This window comes from Prionailurus bengalensis, chromosome B3 (genome assembly GCF_016509475.1).
Source record: "Prionailurus bengalensis isolate Pbe53 chromosome B3, Fcat_Pben_1.1_paternal_pri, whole genome shotgun sequence".
Classification (NCBI taxonomy): domain Eukaryota; kingdom Metazoa; phylum Chordata; class Mammalia; order Carnivora; family Felidae; genus Prionailurus; species Prionailurus bengalensis.
This window is the reverse complement of record NC_057355.1, coordinates 103,157,570-103,178,367: the sequence shown is the minus strand read 5'-3', so window position 1 is coordinate 103,178,367 and position 20,798 is coordinate 103,157,570. Positions and strand designations below refer to the sequence as shown.

At 38.0% G+C, this 20,798-nt stretch overlaps 1 protein-coding gene and 1 non-coding gene across 4 annotated transcripts in view; both read left to right on the top strand.

Annotated features, from left to right (window-relative positions):
- Window positions 1-212: 212 nt before the first annotated feature.
- DLGAP5 (DLG associated protein 5) overlaps window positions 213-20,798 on the top strand; it is a 40,218-nt gene continuing 19,632 nt past the window's right edge. Inside the window, exons 1-12 of one of the 3 annotated variants that reach the window (XM_043556218.1) lie at window positions 213-367; window positions 1,753-1,991; window positions 7,366-7,550; window positions 9,328-9,390; window positions 11,099-11,183; window positions 11,278-11,397; window positions 12,151-12,221; window positions 13,785-14,059; window positions 15,210-15,337; window positions 15,687-15,810; window positions 18,736-18,821; window positions 19,588-19,748. In XM_043556218.1, the coding sequence (XP_043412153.1) occupies window positions 1,754-1,991; window positions 7,366-7,550; window positions 9,328-9,390; window positions 11,099-11,183; window positions 11,278-11,397; window positions 12,151-12,221; window positions 13,785-14,059; window positions 15,210-15,337; window positions 15,687-15,810; window positions 18,736-18,821; window positions 19,588-19,748 (1,536 nt within the window). In that variant the 5' untranslated portion in view covers window positions 213-367; window position 1,753. The remainder of the gene's footprint in view (window positions 368-1,752; window positions 1,992-7,365; window positions 7,551-9,327; window positions 9,391-11,098; window positions 11,184-11,277; window positions 11,398-12,150; window positions 12,222-13,784; window positions 14,060-15,209; window positions 15,338-15,686; window positions 15,811-18,735; window positions 18,822-19,587; window positions 19,749-20,798) is intronic. The other 2 variants (XM_043556219.1, XM_043556220.1) reach the window with 2 other exon arrangements.
- LOC122469683 lies at window positions 10,676-10,782 on the top strand. Its single transcript, XR_006293578.1, has one exon. It is a non-coding gene; the product is annotated as a U6 spliceosomal RNA (small nuclear RNA).

Below are 20,798 nucleotides of genomic sequence, written 5' to 3'. Positions count from 1 at the left end.
ACCTCCGCTGGTTACTCGCGTTGCGACGCCCAGTCCCAGCCTCCGGATTACTCCTCTCCTCACCAATTGCAGACCCGCCCATTGACTCGCCTCACACCCATTCTTTGAACCATCAGCTCACCTTTCAATCAATTCAAATGTCGCAAGGAGCGAACCAATCGCAAGCCTCGTCGAGGGGAAGGGGCGGGCACTTCTCCGGAAGTGTTGGTTAAAACCCCTCCAATCAGAAGCTTTCTGCGGGATGTTTGAATTTTGCGGAGGTCTGGGTGGTAGGCGTTCCTGCTTCGGAGGCGGCAGTGGTATTTCAGACCCGGAGGGTTCCTTTACTTTTAGTTCGATTGAGGTTTTACGCCAGAACCTGCCTCAGGTAGGAGGGTGCTGGGGAGCTGGAGGGAGGGCGCTGGCCTGCTTCGTTGTAGGTCTGGAAGGGTGGGGGGACCGCGGCTGTGGACTGGACACAGTTCAGGGGAGTCTCCTAGCACCGTATTACACATCCTTCCCGTAGCTGATGACGCAGGCCTCCAAGAGAGTAAACCTGTGTAGTAGCCAGCGTTTCACCACCGGAGCGTAATTAGCCTTTGGGGCGGGACAGTACTTAGTAGGTATTGCTGAGTATTGTTGGCCCCGACTTTAAATTCCAGTAGCGCTTCTCAGATCCCGTGACAACCGAAAAAAACCCCGGTTGAGAACCTGTAGGCAAGCAAGACTAAGGCATTTCTAGACTTTCAAGCTGAAAGAAACTCCAGTAAGTCAAAGAACAGCGCTTAGACGTATGAGAAACCAGGCTGCCTGACCTGGGATGCCAGCTCCAGTTGACGCGGCAGTTAATTTACCTCATCTGTATATTGACGATAATACTACCTTTTAGGATTTAGGTAATTATTAAATATGCCTTTAGTGTTCTTTTCCCCTCTCCCCCCTACTTTTCTGTCTCTGCTGTGTGTAGTGCTATGCTGTATTTTAAAATAACTAATACGTGGCAGGAGAGGGCAAATCAAATAGTAGAGGAGGGTTTGTTTGTTTGTTTTTTTAGTTTTATTTTAAAGTAATCTCTGCACCTAGTGCGGGACTCGAACTACAACCCCGAGATTAAGAGGCACGGGATCCACCGACTGAGCCAGTCTGGCACTCCAAGGAGGATTTATGATGAAAAACACAATCCTGGGTTGCCTGGCTGGCTCAGTTGGTAGAGCCTGCAACTCTTGATCTCGGGATCAGGAGTTCAAGCCCCACTGTGGGTTTAGGGTTTACTTAGGAAGAAAGAAAACCACAGTCCTTTATCACTTCCCCTGGGCCCTTAAAGAGGAATCTTTTGGCACCCAGGTCAGATGCATTCTCATTTTTAAACTCTGTTGATTGCTTTAAATGCATTAACATTTTAATTGGTACATTTCTCATGCAGATTTTCCCTTTAACTGGAGTTTTCCAGCAGACTCTCTTAATCTTGTTGAATAGTGTAGTGTGCTTATAACTCTTTGAACTTCCTAATGCCTCTGGTTTATATACTGGACTGTAGCTTCCTGGGCCTCACTTCATCTGTCAAGCAAGTTCCTATTTAGAACTCCAAAATAAGTTGGTGTTTTTTATCTTTCAACAACCTCCTTCCCTCTCTTCAATGCCACATACTTATTCCATTTTGTATCTTATTTTTATTTTCAAAGGCTCTGGGGCAGGACAGGGGGTGAACTGAAATCTTAATTTTTTAAAATACTAAAGTGAAAATCCATGGAAGTTGTTCTCTCTCTTTGATAGGATGTCTTCATCACATTTTGCCAGTCGACACAGAAAGGATTTAAGTATCGACATGATTAGAACTAAAATTGCTCATAGGAAATCACTGTCTCAAAAAGAAAACAGACATAAGGAATATGAACGAAATAGGCACTTCGGTTTGAAAGATGTCAACATTCCAACCTTGGAAAGTAGAGTTCTTCTTGAATTAGATGAGACATGTCAAAATCTTGTTCCAGAAAAGGCCAGTGTCAAGCCAAGTAAGTAAAGGTCTATTGTAACTTTAAATGCTTTGAAGAGTGAAAATAATTTGGTTTAATACCTGAGGTTAAAAAAATGCTGACCACAGCAATGGAGTTTTGAAACACCATTCTAAGTAATTTGGTAATACTGTCTGTTTAAGGTAAAGGCTGTGAATGCCCCTGGCTAGGCTAAAACCATTCACCTATGGAGTATTATAATACTGTATTATATTGCCTTATAGGAATCCTAAAATTCTTACTTTTTTTTTTTTTTTTTTTTAATTCTTACTTTTGGAGCTTGGTAAGGTAACTATTGACAAGATAAATTGATATGGGACATTAAAAATAGAACTGGGGCTCCTGGGTAGTTCAGTCGGTTATGCGTCAGACTCTTGATTTTGGCTCAGGTCATGATCTCAACAGTTTGTGAGTTCAAGCCCCGCGGAGCCTGCTCGGGATTCTCTCTCCCTCTCTCTCTGCCCCTCCCCTGCTCACATGCACACACACTCTCAAAATAAATAAATAAACTTAAAGAAGTGATTAAAGAATCCATGAAATAAGGATACTTTACCAATGGGAACATTTCTCAGAAGAGCAAAGAATTTGCCCTTGCAGTTTGCCAAAAGGGCTTGGGGTCACTAGGAAGGAAAAAACCAATTAAAGAAGAAAGGAATGATCTCAACAAAAGATAAAAATAATAAAAATAAAGTGTCTTAGGAGGCAAGGAGTCACTGGACTCCTATTTAGTTGCATTTATATAGCAGGCCCCAGAAGCCGAATGACAGTGAAGTAAAGCAGGGATAAATGCTGAAGAAATGACAGAAAGACATAAAGTCTTTTGAGAAGTTTTGTAGAGAAGGAAATGAGATGCCAAGTTGTTTAACTGTTCACACTGCTTCATTTAAAGATTTTCCAGGAGCAGTGTAATATGTGGCACTTATAAGATACTCTACATATTCGAGCTTAGTTGATTCTGCAAAAGAGAGGGTTGGGCTAAAAGGGTTTTTCTGGATTTATCATTTTTGTGATTCCAAAGGCAAGTAAGAGAAAAGAGTTGGACAAAAGTGTTATAGGGTTTTGTTTTTATTTTTGAGAAGAACTGATCTGAGGAAATGGGCTGGTAGTTGAAGGGGAGAAAATAAAGAACATCTCTTAGGAGTTGGAAGGAAATGAAAATTGGGTCATAGAATGATAGAAGATGGCTTTCTAAGGACAATTTTTGGTCTGAGAAGCAGTGATGTTATGCCTCTTAAGTCATCTCCTTGCCTCTACTCTCGCTCCCTCATATGCTCCATTCCTTGACTCAGATCTCAAATCAAAGTCTAACCCTGTCAGAATACTATTAAAATGTCTTTGGTTTATTTTCCATCTGCAAAGGCCTAGAGTTAGCAGTGAGTGAGTGTGTTGCAGAGAAAGCAAGTGTGCTAGCATGGCTAGAGAAGAATGAATAAGGGGTAACTCCCATCCCTATGGAGCCCTGAGGGGACACCATAGGGACTTTGGCTTTTACTCTGGGTGAAATGAGAAGCCATTAATGGCTTAATGAGTGTTTATATAAATCTGGTTTATGTTTCAAAAGCATTGCTTTGGCTGCTGTGTCGATAATAGATTGTAGGCTGGCAAGCATAGCCTCAGGAAAACGAAGTAGGACACCATTGCAATAATTTAGTTGAGAGGTGATGCCTGATCAAAGTGGTAGCATTATAGATTGGTGGTTGCATTCTGGATAGACTTAGAAAGTTGAACCAATAGAATTTTCTAATGGATTGGATGTAGGGTTGATAAAGAAAGATTGATTCCAAGGTTTTTGGCTTGAGCACCTGAAAGTATGGAGTGGCCATTTACTAAATTGTAAAAGACCGAGGGAGGAACAGTTTTAGGGTGGGGGGAATGATAAGGTTAAGAGTTCAGTTTGGGACATGTCCAATTGGAGAAAGTTATTAGACATGTAAGTGGACATGATGAAAAGGTAGTTGCATATAAGATGAATTCAGGGGAGAAGTCTGCACTGAGATATAAATTCAGGAATTGTCAACTGATATTCCGTGTTGGGAGACGTTAGACTGGATGTGATTATCCAGAGTTTGGGTATGGAAAAAGGAGAGAAGAGGGGTCAGCACTCCAACATTTAGAGGGTGAGGACACAAGGGGAAACTGGCACAGAACTGGAGAGCAATGCAAAGTAGAGCAGGAGGACAACAAGAAGAGTGTAGTATTCTGGAAACCAAGTGAAACGAGCACATCAAGGAGACTATGTCAGTGCTGCTTGTTAGGTGAAACAATAGTGGACATGAGATTTCGAACTTTGCTATTATGAGAGGTCACTAATCTTGATGGGGAGTTTTGATGGAGTGAAAGCCAGATTGGAGTGGGTTCAGAGAAGGGCGGCACCATTCAGGACATATTCTTGCCCTAAAAGTTTCACTTGAATCTAATCAAAACCTTAGAGGAGTTGCCTGGGTGACTCAGTCGGTTAAGTGTCTGACTCTTTTTTTTTTTTTTTTAATTTTTTTTTTTCCAACGTTTATTTATTTTTGGGACAGAGAGAGACAGAGCATGAACGGGGAAGGGCAGAGAGAGAGGGAGACACAGAATCGGAAACAGGCTCCAGGCTCTGAGCCATCAGCCCAGAGCCTGACGCAGGGCTCGAACTCCCGGACCGCGAGATCGTGACCTGGCTGAAGTTGGCCGCTTAACCAACTGCGCCACCCAGGCACCCCATTAAGTGTCTGACTCTTAATTTCAGCTCAGGTCATGATCCTGTGGTTTGTGGGCCCGAGCCCCACATTGGGCTCTGTGCTGATGATGTGGAGCCTGCTTGGGATTCTCTCTCTCTTCCTCTCTCTCTGCCCCTCCTTCACACTCTCTCTCTCTCTAAATAAATAAACTAAAAAAAAAAAAAAAAAAAAAAGCAACAACAAACACCTTATATTTAATTTCCAGTTTATAGAAAACACGAAGGCTAGAGGAATGTGTAAAAAAACATGAGAAAGCAAGCAAATACACAGTGCAGGACATTCTGTAGGACAGCTGACTAGCTTTTTTCAATAAGACAATGGCATAAGAAGTAGGGTGCCAATTGTCACACGAATGAATACAGGAGTGACAAAATATTGATGTTTCTGGAAGGCCCTGGGTTGGGCAGACCCTTTCTTAGGCTGGTTGTGTTTGGTCATAAGCAGTTTCTTTGTTTGCTCCAGCGTGGTGTGTAAATGTTACTTGTTATGTGTGTCATGACATGAGAAAGGTTGAAATACCTGTATGGATGTGACCACCGGGCGATCACTGGAGAAAAGCAAGCCTAAGAATTGAGAAGCCAGGCTATTGGAGACGTCATCAAGATTTATACAGGGATCGTTTATGATGGAGACAGTGACAGTGAGCTAGGAGCTAGAGCCTTTAATGAATGAGAGGAAGCCTGGAGGGCCTATAGATGACAAACTGGGGTACTGGATAGTATGATCCAGTGGGATCTTTTGGTGAGGAGGAGGAAATCATTGGGAAGCAACAATGAGGACACCTCAGTGATACCACCAGGGTGAGAGAAAAAAGTCAACCACGTGAAAGGACAACTGGGGAAGCTGTCTTCAGCGGGGAGCCAGGTTTCAGTTTGATCAAGAGAAGAAAGAAACTTTTAGAGAAGAAGTTGAGAATACAGAGGTTTTGTTGACTAACCATTTCATCATGTGTGCTTTTGCATATTCTGTCCTCTGGCTTCTTCTTCTTACTATTATTTTGAACAACTTTATTGAGGTATAATTTACATAGCATAAAAAAACCTACCCATTTTAAATACATTTAAATACCCATTTAAAATACTTCTTTTTTTTTAGTAAATTTGCTTAGCTGTGCAGTTATCCACCTGAATTATTAAAAAAAAATTTTTTTAACATTTATTCATTTTTTTAAAATTTTCTTTTTTAATGTTTATTTATTTTTGACACAGAGAGAGACAGAGCATGAGCTGGGGAGGGGCAGAGAGAGAGGGAGACACAGAATCCGAAGCAGGCTCCAGGCTCCATGCTGACAGCACAGAGCCCGACGCGGGGCTCGAACCCACAGACCGTGAGATCATGACCTGAGCCGTAGTCAGACGTTCAACAGACTGAGCCACCTAGGCGCCCCTAACATTTATTCATTTTTGAGAGACAGACAAGAGCACAAGTAGGGGTGGGGCAGAGAAATAGGCACAGAATCCAAAGCAGGCTCCAGGCTCTGAGCTGTCAGCACAGAGCCCGATGTGGGGCTCAAACTCACAAAACTGTTAGACACCCAACCGACTGAGCCCCTTTCTGAATTACTTTTAGCCCTTACCCAGCGGACAAACATATGCTCATTCTTCAGAACCTTTTTCAGGTATTCTCTTTTCTCAGGAACCTTTCCTGATCTCCCCAGGGGGGGAGGTTTATACTAATTCTCTATTGTGTGCAGTCTCTTATTTATTTCATGCTAAACCAGACTGAAACTGTTTATTTCTCCAATATACTATGAGCTTCTCAAGGGCAGAAATTCTCTGCCTAAGACTGTCTTGCACATAGCCCCTTATATTTCCCAAACCAGTTAAAACAAACAGAGTATGTAGGTGGAAACCCAAGTTGAACTAAAGAAACTGACACGTAGCCCTAATATTGGGGTCTGAGTTAACCCAACACTTAGTGTCTTAAAACAATAAACATTTATTATTTCACACAATGTTTGTGGCTCAGGAATTTGGGTGCAGCTTAAGCAGGTGGTTCTGGAGGTTGCAGTCAAGATGTCATCTGGGGATGTATCTACATGCTTGACTGAGACTAGAGGGATCTGCTCCCCAGATAACTCACCCACATGACTGGCAAGTTGATGCTGGCTTTTGCAGGAGGCCTTAGAACTTTGTCATGTAGACACCTCCATAGGGCTACTCGAGTCTCTTTAAGATTCCGCAAGGCTGCTGGCTTCCTCCAGAGCAAGTGATCCAAAATAAAGCAAGGCAAACAGCAGTGTCATTAATGACTTAGTCTTGGGAGTCACACTCCATCATTTCACTGTACTTTGTTGGTTATCCAAGTCAGCCCTATTCAGTGTGGAAAGGCATAGGACACATGGACATCATTATCAGAAGGTGAGAATCCTTGGGGTTAGCTTGGAGGTTGGCTATCAAATGAGTTCATTAATTCAAAAGTGAAGTAATAAACACCCAATATGTAGCAAGCAGTTAATAGATATTTGAACAAGCAAAAGCAAAAGAAATAGGAATTTTTAAAAGAATAGAGGTTGAAATAACTTGTGGTTAGAGTTCCAAGAAATGAACAAAAGTTACTAAAAGCATTTCTTAACAAAGTTGAAGTTAGAACTCAGACATTTGCCTAACTTTTTATCTGAAATGTTTTATATACTGTGGGTTTCTTCTGTCTAGGGTCAACGAAAACTGCTCTAGGTGATCAACGAAAGCAAATGCTCCAGAAATACAAAGAAGAAAAGCAACTTCAGAAATTGAAAGAGCAGAGAGAGAAAGCTAAACGAGGAGTATTTAAAGTAGGCCTTTATAGACCCGATATGCCTTGTTTTCTGTTATCAAACCAGAGTACAGAGCCAAAAAAGGTAAATTTACTATCCTAATTTGATATAAGGGAATAGTTCCTTTTAACTGGAATTATCTGTAAGAGCTTAAATAACTAAAATAACCATTTCCCCTTACTCTCTTTATTCATTTAGTTGACATGAGGTAGGAATGACCTAATAGTAACTCAGAAGATGAAAGTCAGGTCTCTTGATGTTGCTATAGGTTTTTGAGATAGCAAAAACAAGTGGGCAGAAGTCAGTTTCCAATGATAGGCTGAGAAGGACTGGTCTGAGTAGCTGGAGCACTGAAGGGGGATAGAAGCTCAAGGAGGTGGGATCTAAAGAAAATGGTCAATGAGTCAAGAAGAATAAAGTTTGAACAGGAGCAGTGGGATTTATAAATTAGATAGTCACTTGTGATTTGCTGTTTGAAAGATATGTATAGAAGATCTCAAACTGTATACTCATTCCTGATTTAGATAAGAATTAAATAAGACATTGCCTATTTTTCTGGGCTTCGTGCATTCCATTGATTTTTTTTTTTTAACCGATCTATGATTATTATCTGTATATGACCTTAGATAGAATAAGGTGGAAGAGACCAAAGTTAATAGAGTTCAAATTGAAAAGATATAAATATATTCTGTATATTAGAGGAGGGAGAGATTATTCAGGTTTGGAGGAATGTCAAAGAAGACCTCAGAAGGGGTTAGATTTAAGCTGGCTTTTTGAGATATGTAGGATACCAATCATTGGTCTAAGCTATAGACAGCCATTAAAAATGTTAAAAATATATGTAGGGGAAACAAATATAGGGGAAAAAAAAGACTAAACCAAGATACAGACTCTTAACTATAGAGAACAAACTGATGGTTATCAGAGGGGAGGGGGATGGGTGAAATAGGTGATGGGGATTAAGGAGTCACTTGTGATGATCACTGGGTGGTGTATCAAATTATTGAATCACTATATTATACACCTGAAACTAATATAACACTGTATGTTAACTCTGCTAGAATTAAACACTTAAAAAATTATATATATGTACATATACATATATATATATGTACATATACATATATATGTGTATATATGTATATATATATATATATATATATATATATGTACGTATGTATGTATGTAGGGGGAACAAGAGGAGACCCATCATGGTGCTAAACAATAAGACTCGCCAATAATTGTTTTTTTTATTTAGATAGCCATTGTTGAATTCTCTTCTCCTTGCAATCTAGAGAAAAGCCTAATTTCTTTAGCACTAGATTTTCACTGAGATTAGAGAAGAAAATGACTTCTCATCTAGGGGAGAATTTAGTCAGTCTTTCTCATGCTAGATTTTTTTCCCACATTTTGTGATTAGGTCTCATTTTTCTTATTGACAATGGAGAAATGCATAATCATGAGACTTGAAGACAAACTGTTAAAGCTATTAGAGTAAGCTCTATGGTATCTTTTCATGAAACAGCAAACAAAAAATCCTAATACTTACGTCTGTTCATTTACCCCTTCTAAATATGTCCAACTAATCATATTAATGAGGATTCAAATACCTGGAAAATATGGCTTGAAATTTGTTCTTTCAGCTCACTGAGAAATATAAGTTTTGAAGTGATTAACTTAAATGTAATTTAAGTCAAGCCAGAACCAGAAAAAGTAGGAATTAAAGTTGGCAAGTATCTTTTTGCCATAAATGATTAAAGTTAAAATTTAACCTTAAAATGGAAACTTTGTTTTGTAAAGAGACATGAAATTAAATTTTGCCGGTTCACTTTTTAACTTTATTTTCTTTGACTGTTTTAAGGCTGTTCCATCTTCTGTACGGATTACAAGATCAAAGGCCAAAGACCAAATGGAGCAGACTAAGGTATAGTTGATTGTTAGTAGATAATTGTTACTCAGATGACAAATTGTACTTTTTTCTCAGAGTAAGTAAATCCATTTTTTTTATCTAATATCACTTTTTTCTTTTTCTTTTAGTTTTTTTTTTTAATGTTTTATTAAATGCAAGCAGGGGAGGGGCAGAGAGAGGAAACACAGAATCCAAAGCAGGCTCTGGGCTCTGAGCTGTCAGCACAGAGCCCTACATGGGGCTCGAAATTACGAACTGTGAGATCATGATCTTGAACCAAAGTCGGACACTCAACCAACCAAGCCACCCAGGCACTCCTGTCTATTATCACCTTTAAGTGTAGTGATTGATTTGCTAGAGTTAATAGTACAAAAATCAGTATTAGTGCTTTGGTGACATAAAGCCATCTTGGCTGGTTACTAAGGAAATACTTAAAATATCTGTGTCCAACATCCCTTATTAGATGTGTGCCAAACTTTGTGTCACACTCTTTTGTTTACTGGGCTTCTGTTATGCATTCCACATCATCACCAAATGTAGATAGGGATATAAAGCATATAGGGTGGGTATGATAAACTTATGGGTCTTCAAAACACGATTATGGATAAAGTTACTAGGAAGATTGCTAAAATAAAGTGAAGTGGGCAAGGAGGGAAATAATATGCCTCTTCATCAGGTGAGGAAGCTGAATTTCATGTATTCAGGAATGTTTGAGTCACTACCATGTTTCTCTAGTCTCTAGGGCATAGTAGTGAACAAAATAAAATTTCTTGTTTTCATTGAGCTTACATGTGAACTAGGCAGTAAAAAAATAGGTATATAGTATGTCAGATGGTCATCAGTATTATGGAGGGGATAAAAAGTGAAGGGAGAAGGGGAGTACTGGAGTGGGTGTCAGGCAGAATTTTGATTGGGGCAGTCAAGCAGGGCCTCGCTGACATGGTGGCATTTTGACTGAAGTCTTATAAGGAATGGAAGAGTGAACTATGGGAAAGAGCTTTCTATCCAGGAGAAGAATTTTCTAGACATAATTCAAGGTCTTGAAGTGAAAACATGCCTAGCCTATTTAAGGATTCTCAGAAGATTATAGTCAGCTATTTTTCATAGCTTAGGTTATTAGCATTTTCTAAAGTCTAGGATTCTAAAAAGGCCTATAAAGAAGTCTATATCATGGAAAACATTTTTCTTCATCTCATTTTATTTGGAGAAGTGATTTTTTTTTTTTTTTTGCCAGGTCATTTTATAATAGTAAGATTTCAGCTGAGGGGGTCAATTGATAGATAAAAAATGTGGCAACTGAGTGCTTGCTTCAGCCGCACATACACTAAAATTGGAACGATACAGAGAAGATTAGCATGGCCCCTGTGCAAGGATGACACACACGTTCCTGAAGCATCCCATATTCCTCCCCCCATCCGCCACTGCCTTGGCTTTCTGTTGTGCTTGTGCTTCTGTTGCCCCTCTTTTATCTGTTGCTATTTTTGTGATGTCTTCCCCCCACCTATTTCCACCTTTTGGAAGTGGCTCCTCAGGGAGTGGGTCTGCTCAATCCTTCTCTTCTCACTCCACAACATTTCAGAAGAAAGTGAGGGTGGCAGAGATGGGGGGGGGGGGTGTCTCTACGGTTGGATTGATAAAATAACTTGGAAACCCCTCGGGAAAAAATGTGGTGATTTGATTCATTATGCAATTAAATCACATAGCACCTTAATCTTTTAAATAGATTGATAATGGGAGTGATGTTCGAGCAATTCGACCTGGTCAAAGACAAACTTCTGAAAGAAAAGTGTTGGACAAAGAGAGAAAAGGTGGGAATTTAGCAGTTACTATAAGCTCTGATGTTGCCACAACAGTAATTTAATGATTACAAAAAGCGTTTGATTTGATTATTTTTTCCCACAGCCGTACAGCCTGTAACGACCACATCGGTGAGAATGACTCGATCAGCCACTCAAGCAGCAAAGCAGAATGCCAGAACAGTCTCATCTACTACAACAAGAAAGCCAGTCACAAGAGCTAATGGTAAGAATGATCTAGAGTGTTTTGGTCTTTGAGGTTTTTTGTGTTCAATTTTAAAAATCATCATGTACTTCTCTGGGTAGGAGAGGAGGAAATAGGAGATTCCAGTTCCTAAAGGTAGGTTCGATGCCTCAGCATCCAGGTAGCATTCTGTGGGTACTCAAAGGTGGAAGTACCTGAATTGGTGTAAGCAGTGCTTCAAAGTGAACATTTAATGGCCCAAATAAATTACAGCCCATCCATTTGGTGGAATACAATGTAAATATTTAAGGACAGTGTTGTGAAAGAACATGATATATTGAGTTGGCAAAGAAAAACAGGTCAGATTCTGAGCACTATGATCACAATCCTAAAATATGTATGTGAATATGTGAATGTAGGATAAAACTGGAAAAACATACACTAAAGTGACACTAATGATTGTTACTGAGTAATGTATTCGTAGGTTATTTTTAATTTTGTTGTGTTTGTGCTTTTCTTTATTTTCCTAATTTTCTATAATAAATATGTACTTGATATTCAGAGGCAAAAGGTAAAGTAAAATACCTTAACACTTGGTTTTGAAAACAGATGGCCTTTACTTGGCAGGAAATTTCATCTGTTTTTATCTCATTTTATAATATGACTTAATCAAAAAATCCTTTAAGATATATATTCCTATTGCTGCCTCTTTTTCCTTTTCCAAATTACCTAGTGCTTTTAAAGTAGCATTTTCTATCAAATCAAAATGGTTGTTTTATTTCACTTTTATTTTAGATCATGAAATAGAGAGAAAGGCACCAAATCAAGGAAGACCTGCCAAAAATATAGAAACAAAACCTGAAAAGGTAAAGTATAAACATCTGTTTATTCCAAGATACTTTGAAAATCTCATTGCCACTTGCATAAAGCTGAAATTAAGCATACAGAGCTGCTTCAAGAGAATTAACCTACATGTGTGTTAAAACATCTTGAACCATAAAGAAGCATGAAGAGGATATATTGTTGTTGTTTTTCAGGTATTATATCCTGAGAGCTTTATAGCTAGAGAAAGGATAATTTGGTTAACAGGAGATAGAGAAATACAATAACATTAGTTGACAGAAACCTTCACATGAGAATTGACTAAGTGATAAGATGTAGTAGGGTGAAATGTATTGACTTTGGATTCATTTAGGTGTGAGTTTGAATATTGTCTCTGCTTCCAATTAGCTAGATAACTTTGGACAAGTTATGAATTTGTTTTCCCATCTCTAACATGCAATACTTACTTGGAGTAGTTTTAAGAATTAAATAACCTAACATTTCTGATAGCATCTAGCATAGAGTCTAGTAGAGTCTTCAAAAAAGATTCACCAATTTGAGGGCCCAGTTCCTTGGTTTATAAGCCACATTATAATTCCTTAACCTTAAAAATAAAAGTTTTGCCAAGCTGTAAAAAACGTGGCTAGATTTTACTAAAAAATCAAATCTGGATCCTCCAGGAAGACAGTATAGGGTGAATCTTCACGAGTAAGCAGCTGGACCTCATGTTCTTCCCTTAAGATTGATTTCCTCTTTAAGGATTATCACTAGGTTTTTACTTTCACTTCCATGTTGGCCTCAGAGATAGTATCACCCTTAAATTCTTGTCCAGGTTGAAATAAGTCCTGGGGATATATCACATGATGACTATAGTTAATAATATTGTATTGCATATTTGAAAGTTGCTTAGAGTAGATCTTAAAAGTTCTCATCACCAAAAAAATTCTGTAACTATAGTGATACATGTTAACTAGACTTACTGTGGTGATCATTTCACAATATATACAAATACTGAATCATGTTATACACTTGAAACTAATACAATGTTACATGTCAATTATATCTCTATTAAAAAAACCAAATAATTACATTGACTTGAAAAATAAAATATACTTCACATTTTATATGGTTCATCTTATTGTGTAATGTTAAAAAATAATTTTGCTCATGTGACAAGGTTATTTATAATCAAGGTTATTTACAGAAATGATTTGGTGCTTGACAGTAGTAGTCATCTCATAAACGTTGGATTTCTGATTCTCAAGCTATTGTAATTATCATCATAATCAAAGTAAAAAGAGATCTGTATTTGTTAGGTGAGTAATTTTTCCATTTTAGTTTTCATATATTTTAATTCGTTGTAATACCTAAAACCTATTATTTATTCCTATAATGAGGATTGGTTCTCCCTCTTTCTGGATCTTAGCATTGGTTTAGTATAGTTGGTCTTCTGATTCCTTATATACATTTCATTGTATTTGTTTTGTCGTCTCTTAAATTATGTATGTGGGACATAGATCTCAACTGTCACATTTTCAGCCTGTAAAAATTGGTCAAATATATCCCAGAAGAGCAATTCTCACTCTATTCTGTTTACTTACAACTAGGTCATTTCTTTTAAACTTGATAGTGAAGAAAATACTTTGGATTCACAAGCCAGTACAACAAATGGAATGGATCCAGATGGAGTCTTATCAAAACTGGAAAACTTACCTAAGACAAATACTGCAAAAATGAAAGGAAAGAATTCCTTCGCCCCTCAAGATTTTACGTTTCAGCCATTGGATGGTCTGAGGACCTATCAAGTAACACCTATGACTCCCAGAAGTGCCAATGCTTTCTTGACACCCAGTTATACCTGGACCCCTTTAGAAACAGAAATGTAAGAATGTAATGTTAATAATGAATTCCTTGCTAAGATGGTAACAAATGCCTTTCTTAGATTTGGCCTGTGCTTTTTAAAAGTTATTATTTAGTTAATTTAATTATAACTCATTAAAATTTGGTTAAAAAATTCTTCAGAACGCTACAATAATCTATTTGACAGTTTTGATATTTCCTGTGCATTGTTATTAACCTTATTTTCCTAGTACAATTTATGTTTCATTGCTTTTAATAAGTGACTTTGTTATAATGCTTGGAAATAAATTTTTAGAAGAAGTTGCCGGGGTACCTGAGTGGCTCAGTCAGTTAAGTGTCTGACTTCAGCTCGGGTCATGATCTTGTGGTTTGTGAGTTCGAGCCCTGCATCAGGCTGTGCTGACAGCTTGGAGCCTGGAGCCTGCTTCAGATTCTGTGTCTCCCTCTCTCTCTGCCCCTCCCATGCTCATGTGCGCGCTCTCTCTCTCTCTCTCTCTCTCTCTGTCAAAAATAAACATTTAAAAAAAAAAAGAAGTTGCTATAATACTGTAGCTCAGACATGGGCTTTGGTTTGTGTTCTTTTGCTGAGTACACTTTAGAAAAACTGATTAACTTGCAAAGTGGAGCGGGGAGAGGGATCAGTTGGACTCTTTAAAAGAAAAGACAGGATTGTTTTGCAGACTGGCTGTTGGCAGATTTACTAGAAACTGCCCGGCAGCAGCAAGACTGCTAAGTGTTTATTCCATTAAGAGATCTTCAAAGTATTTAGATCTCATTATAATTAGTGAAGATGAACATTCCCACTACATAGGTGTTTAAATTTTTCTGCTCCAGAATGGACCTATTGTTTTAAAAATAAACATATTTCGGGGCACTTGGGTGGCTCAGTAGGTTGAGCGTCTGATTTCAACTCAGGTCATGAGTTTGTGGTCAGTGAGTTCGAGCCCACATGGGGCTTGCTGCTATCACTGCAGACTCTGTTTCGTATCCTCTGTCCCCCTCTCTCTGCCCCACTCATGCTGTGCTCTCTCAAAAATAAATATTTAAAATAAAATAAAAATAAATATTTTTATTTTATCCCAGGTTTTTAAAAAGCAATGTAATTTTGAAATACTTCAATTAGATATGTAGCGTTCATGCTTCATAAAGTGTATTTTTGCTATTGCTTTTAGTGCTAAGACTCAAGAACCAACAAAAGAAATTCTGGCCCAAAAGTGTAAAACTTCCTCTGCGAAGATAGTACATCAAGATTCAAATAAACTGCAGTGTCCTTTGGGTTCTCTCACAGTTTGGAATAAAGGTATGGTATTTTAATTAAATTGTTACTTACCGTCTGGACTATGATTTATCAGAGATTTGTTTAGAGCCACACAGAGTCAGAAGAGATGGGAAACCTGGGGAAAGACATCCAGATAGAGAATTGGAATGAGGAATGCAGACTGAGAGAAGGGGGGAAATGCAAATTTGAAGAGATGAAAATGTCAAGACACTTGAGAGGAGATGTGATAAATGAAATCATTGAAGCAGAAATAAAATGTTAAAGTTCAACAATGAAAAAATTGAAGGATTCTAAAATTTTGTCTTTTGTAGGGGATGGCATTTTAGAAAAACTGCTGCTTTGAAATTTACCTGTGGTGTTTTCTTTGTAGAACATGTCTTAAATAAAGATGAAACTACTAAAAATTCAAATGGCCTCCCAACAAAAGAAGTCCCGTCACTTGAAATAAATGAAGATCAGGTATCTCAGCCACAACATGATGTGCCATATTTCAGGTTTGTCCATTTTGTTCCTAGTGTAAAATGTTTGCATTAATGTCTAGATATTTAACACCCAAATTAAACTATTTTAACCTTTATATAATAGATGAATTAAACTCTTAGTGATTTTTATTTATCTTTTAAATTTTAATTATGGGGGCGTCCTGGGTGGCTCAGTCAGTTAAGCATCCGACTTCGGCTCAGGTCAAGATCTCATGGTCTGTGAGTTCAAGTCCCACATTAGGCTCTGTGGCCACAGCTCAGAGCCTGGAGCCTGATTCAGATTCTGTTTCTCCTTCTCTCTCTGTCCTTCCCCCACTCACACTCTGTCTTTCTCTCAAAAGTAAATAAACATTAAGAAAAAAATTTTTTAATTATGTTTTCAGTAGCTGGTACTTTAATTCATGTGGTTCCTAGTTCAAAAGGTAGAAAAAGGTACAAGTGAGAAGCCCTTTCTCAACTGTCTTCTAACCCCATGGTTAATCTTCCATGGAGGCCAGTGTTACTTATGTTTTATGAAAACTTTCAGAGAGATAGATAACATATACGTAGACAAGCATATGTATTTTTTCCCCTTTTTAATATACACAGTAGTTTACTATTCTGCTTTCATTTAATGTTCATTGTGGGAGACATTCCATTTTAATACTTAAAGAGCTTACTCATGTTGTTTGTGTTGTTTGTGTGTGTTTGTGTGTGTGTGTGTGTGTGTGTGTGTGTGTGTGTGTGTGTGTGTTTAATGACCATATAGTATCCAGTATGTGATGTACCACTATTTACTTAATAGTAAATTGCTGTTGCTCATTATTTACACTGAGGTCAGTCCATTACTAATACAATCAAGGCTGCAAGGAACAACCTTGTATGCATTCCAATTCTCTCATGTGAAAATATATAACAACCTCAATTTACATTCCTTTCAGCAAGTTATGGGAATTCCTATTTTCTCATACTGTTTACACCCTCAACAAAGAAACGGAGTTAACCTTTAGTTTACAAAGGAAGGTTAGTGGGAGATGGTAGGAAGCTCTTTGGCCTACTAAGTCATGAAGTAGGATTATGTTTTTCCATCTGTGAAGAGTGAAAATTAACATCCTTTTGGGGAAACTCAACCATGTCACTTAACAGGCCTTGGAAACAAATTAGTGGACTGCATTTGGAGAAAGGCCCCAACATTCCACATCACACAGGAAATAATTACATGCTCTTCTTTTTTTTTTTTTTTTTTAAACTTTTTATTGTGGAAAATTTAAAACATATGAAAGTACAGGGAACAGTACACTGAACTCCCTTGTACTCATCACTCAGGGTCAATCTTGTTTCATATTTACATATGCTTCTGACTCAAGATGTTTTAAGAAAATCCCAAATAATCATATCACCTCACCCATTAATATTTCTGTAGGTATTTTTCAAAGTTGAAAACTCATGTTAACATTAACCGTAATATTTATTGTGCTTAATGTAATAATAATAATTACTTAATGTCATAAAATATCCAGTCAGTATTCAAATTTTCCAAATTATAATCCACACGCAGGCATGAGCACAACATGCTTATGTACATGCTGTTTTTCTTTTCTTTCTTTTTTTTTTTTTAGTGTTTTATTTATTTTTGAGACAGAGACAGAGCATGAGCAGGGGAGGGGCAGAGAGAGAGGGAGACACAGAATCCAAAGCAGGCTCCAGGCTCTGAGCTGTCAGCACAGAGCCTGATGCGGGGCTCGAACCCATGAAGTGCAAGATCATGACCTGAGCTGAAGTCGGACGCCCAACCGACTGAGCCACCCAGGCACCCCAATGCTGTTTTTCTTGAGTAAATGCAGCAAGGACATTCTCATACCTTTTTCAACATAAGATTAACAATTTTTTGAGCTTTGCCAATCAAGTAGATAAGTAGGTAAGATACTATCTTGCTGCAGTTTTAATGCTTATTTATTCTATTATTAACAAGTTTCTTTTTATGTGTTTGAAAGCCACTTCAATTATTTTTAGAGCTTGAGATTTTAGAACTGTAATGAATTTTAGAGATTTAGCTAATCCGTTGTGTTTTCAACTGTGAGACATTGAGACAATGAGCAATTTACCCAACTTAATAACATCAGATCTAAGTCAGGTCTCCTTTCTCATAAATTAAGTCATTCTCTGTCATGCTATTAGATATAAACAGCTAAATTTTTCTTCTAGGAAACAAAAACTATCCTCAGTTTCTCCTGCTAGGATGCTTTTTATAAAGAAACAGATTACAATCACCTTAGACCAGTTTCTTAACCTTGGCACTATTGACATTTTAGACTAGATAATTCTCATGGGGACCATCTTCTGCATTCCAGATTGTTTGGTAACATCCTTGGCCAGTAGTGCCCCTCCAGTTCATGACAAAAATGCCTCTAGACAGTGTCAAATATGTCCGGGGAGGGCGGGGTGGGGGAGGAGGTGGATACAAAATTGACCCCTGTTGAGAACCACTGCCTTTGGAGTGGCAAGCAAAGCCTACTAATTACAGAGAACCTGTAGGGCCTTATAACTGTAATTCCATACTTACAGTGTTTGGCTTCAGCTTACTCTTGAGAGTTGAGTTGGTCTTCATTCCATGGGCAATAACAGAGAACTAATAACAGAGATAAAGAACATCTGATTATTTCTGTGAAGTCTCTGAAAAATAAGAACAGAAGAAGTTGGAAATAATAGTGTAGTGTGAAAAGTGGGCTCTTGGCACTAACCCATTTGCATAAGTTCTAGGTGTAGAAAGATGGACATAGGGTATCAACTTGTATTTATGGATTTAATGTATCACAATTCATAAAATCAGCATCAACGCTGAAAAATTAACATCATGCCTATCTTTTACACCTTTCTAATGTTATGTGTGTCATAATGCAAATACTTAGATATTAGTATGAGAAACATTTGTAAAACAAATGTATATCATAATTTTAGAAATATTCTTCAGTCAGAAACTGAGAAATTAACTTCGCACTGCTTGGAGTGGGACAGGAAGCTTGAATTGGACATTCCAGATGATGGTGAGGGAACGTTTATATTTTTTTTATGTTTTAGTTTTGTGTTTTTAAATATAGTTACACATTTATCTGAAACATAAAGATCTAGTGTCCAACTTCATAGTTACATTGTTATTCAAAACAGCAGGAATTTTTTATATCTCAACATACATTTGCTAATATCTCTGTGCTAAATTGATACATGACTTAAGAGATACAAGGAATTGGAATATTGATTATTCCTGGAAATTAGACATTTGCTTATTATTAGATATTTTTTATATAACTATGAGTGACATCTGTAACTGGTATTGTTTAATTAAACAAAAATATTTTCTGAATGAAAATAATCCCAAATCAATAATCAATATGGAAATCACTACCTAAATCAATATGGAACAGATTTTCAGAAAAATTCCTTAATTTGACTTATTTGGGGAAGCTGTTTAGAAAAAAGTCATTTGTGTTCTGTCAATGTGAAGCCCTTCGTGGTTACTGTTGTGTGATGAGTTGTTTGAGGCTGAATTCTTATTAAATACAAGTAGAGGTAAAATGCCATTTATTGTGCAGCGGTATGTATGAGAATGAATATTGCTGATTTTTAGCAGGAATTGAAGCAGGCAGTTAATGCTCAGTATTTGTAAGACAGAGTTTTGCAGTGCTGTTTTTTGTTTTGCATTAAGTTAAAAATTTTGAAATTTATGGTGAGGCCTTATTTGGTGGGCTGGCAATATAGGTCTAGTTTTTTTTTTTTGTCTTTTAACTTTTAAAAACCTCATCTTTCCTCTAGCTAAAGATCTTATTCGCACAGCAGTTGGGCAAACAAGACTCCTTATGAAGGAAAGGTTCAAGCAGTTTGAAGGGCTGGTGGACAATTGTGAATACAAACGAGGTGAGAAGGAGACGACCTGTACAGATCTGGATGGATTTTGGGATATGGTTAGTTTTCAGGTACGTGGTCAAGCATTTTCATTATATTAACTCTGAGCCTGATCTTTTTGAAAATGAGGTTGGAGCACCTGGGTGGCTCAGTCAGTTGAGCCTCCTATTTTGGCTCAGGTCATGATCTCATGGTTCATGAGTTCAAGGCCCGCATCGGGCTCCTCTGCTGTTAGCACAGAGCCTGCTTAGGATCCTTTCTCCCCCTCTGTCTCTGCCCCTCCCTTGCTTGTGCTCTCTTTCTCAAAAATAAAATAAACATTTAAAAAAATGAGATTAAAAAATGAGGTTGGGGTGCCTGGGTAGCTTAGTCGGTTAAGCATCTGATTTCAGCTCAGGTCATGATCTCACAGTTTGTGAGTTCAAGCCCCACATTGGGCTCTGTGCTGACAGCTTGGAGCCTGGAGCCTGCTTCGGATTCTGTGTCTCCCTCTCTTTCTGGCCCTTCCCCACTTGTGCTCTGTCTTTCTGTATCTCAAAAGTGAATAAACACTAAAAAAAAGAGGTTAACAATAATAAAATGGGGGTAATGGAACTGCTTTTTAGGTATCAATAATGTTAAATGAGATATCAGACAGCATCTTTATAAATTGTAAAGTACTGTCTAGGGGGACCTAGGTGGCTCAGTCAGTTAACTGAGTCAGCCGACTTCGGCTCAGGTCATGATCTTGCAGTTTGTGGGTTCAAGCGCTGTGTCAGGCTCTGTGCTAACAGCTCAGAGCCTGGAGCCTGCCTGGGATTCTGTGTCTCCCTCTCTCTCTGCCCCTCCCCCCGCTCGTGTTCACTCATGTGCGCTCCCTCTCTCTCAAAAATAAATAAACATGAAAAAAAATTAAAGTACTGTCTAAATTTTATAAATGATGTCTACTTCTTCCTTGTGTTGTCAGGATGATTTCTGGATAGTTTGGAATGTTGTTTAGACTGTAATGATTCTGCACTTTAGAAAAATGAGCAAATCTCATCCTTACTAATTCAGATCATCTAGCAGTTATTGAGTTCTAACTGTGTGCCAGGCATTATACCAGAAGTTGAAAAATAAGGCACATTCTCTCTCCCAGAGAA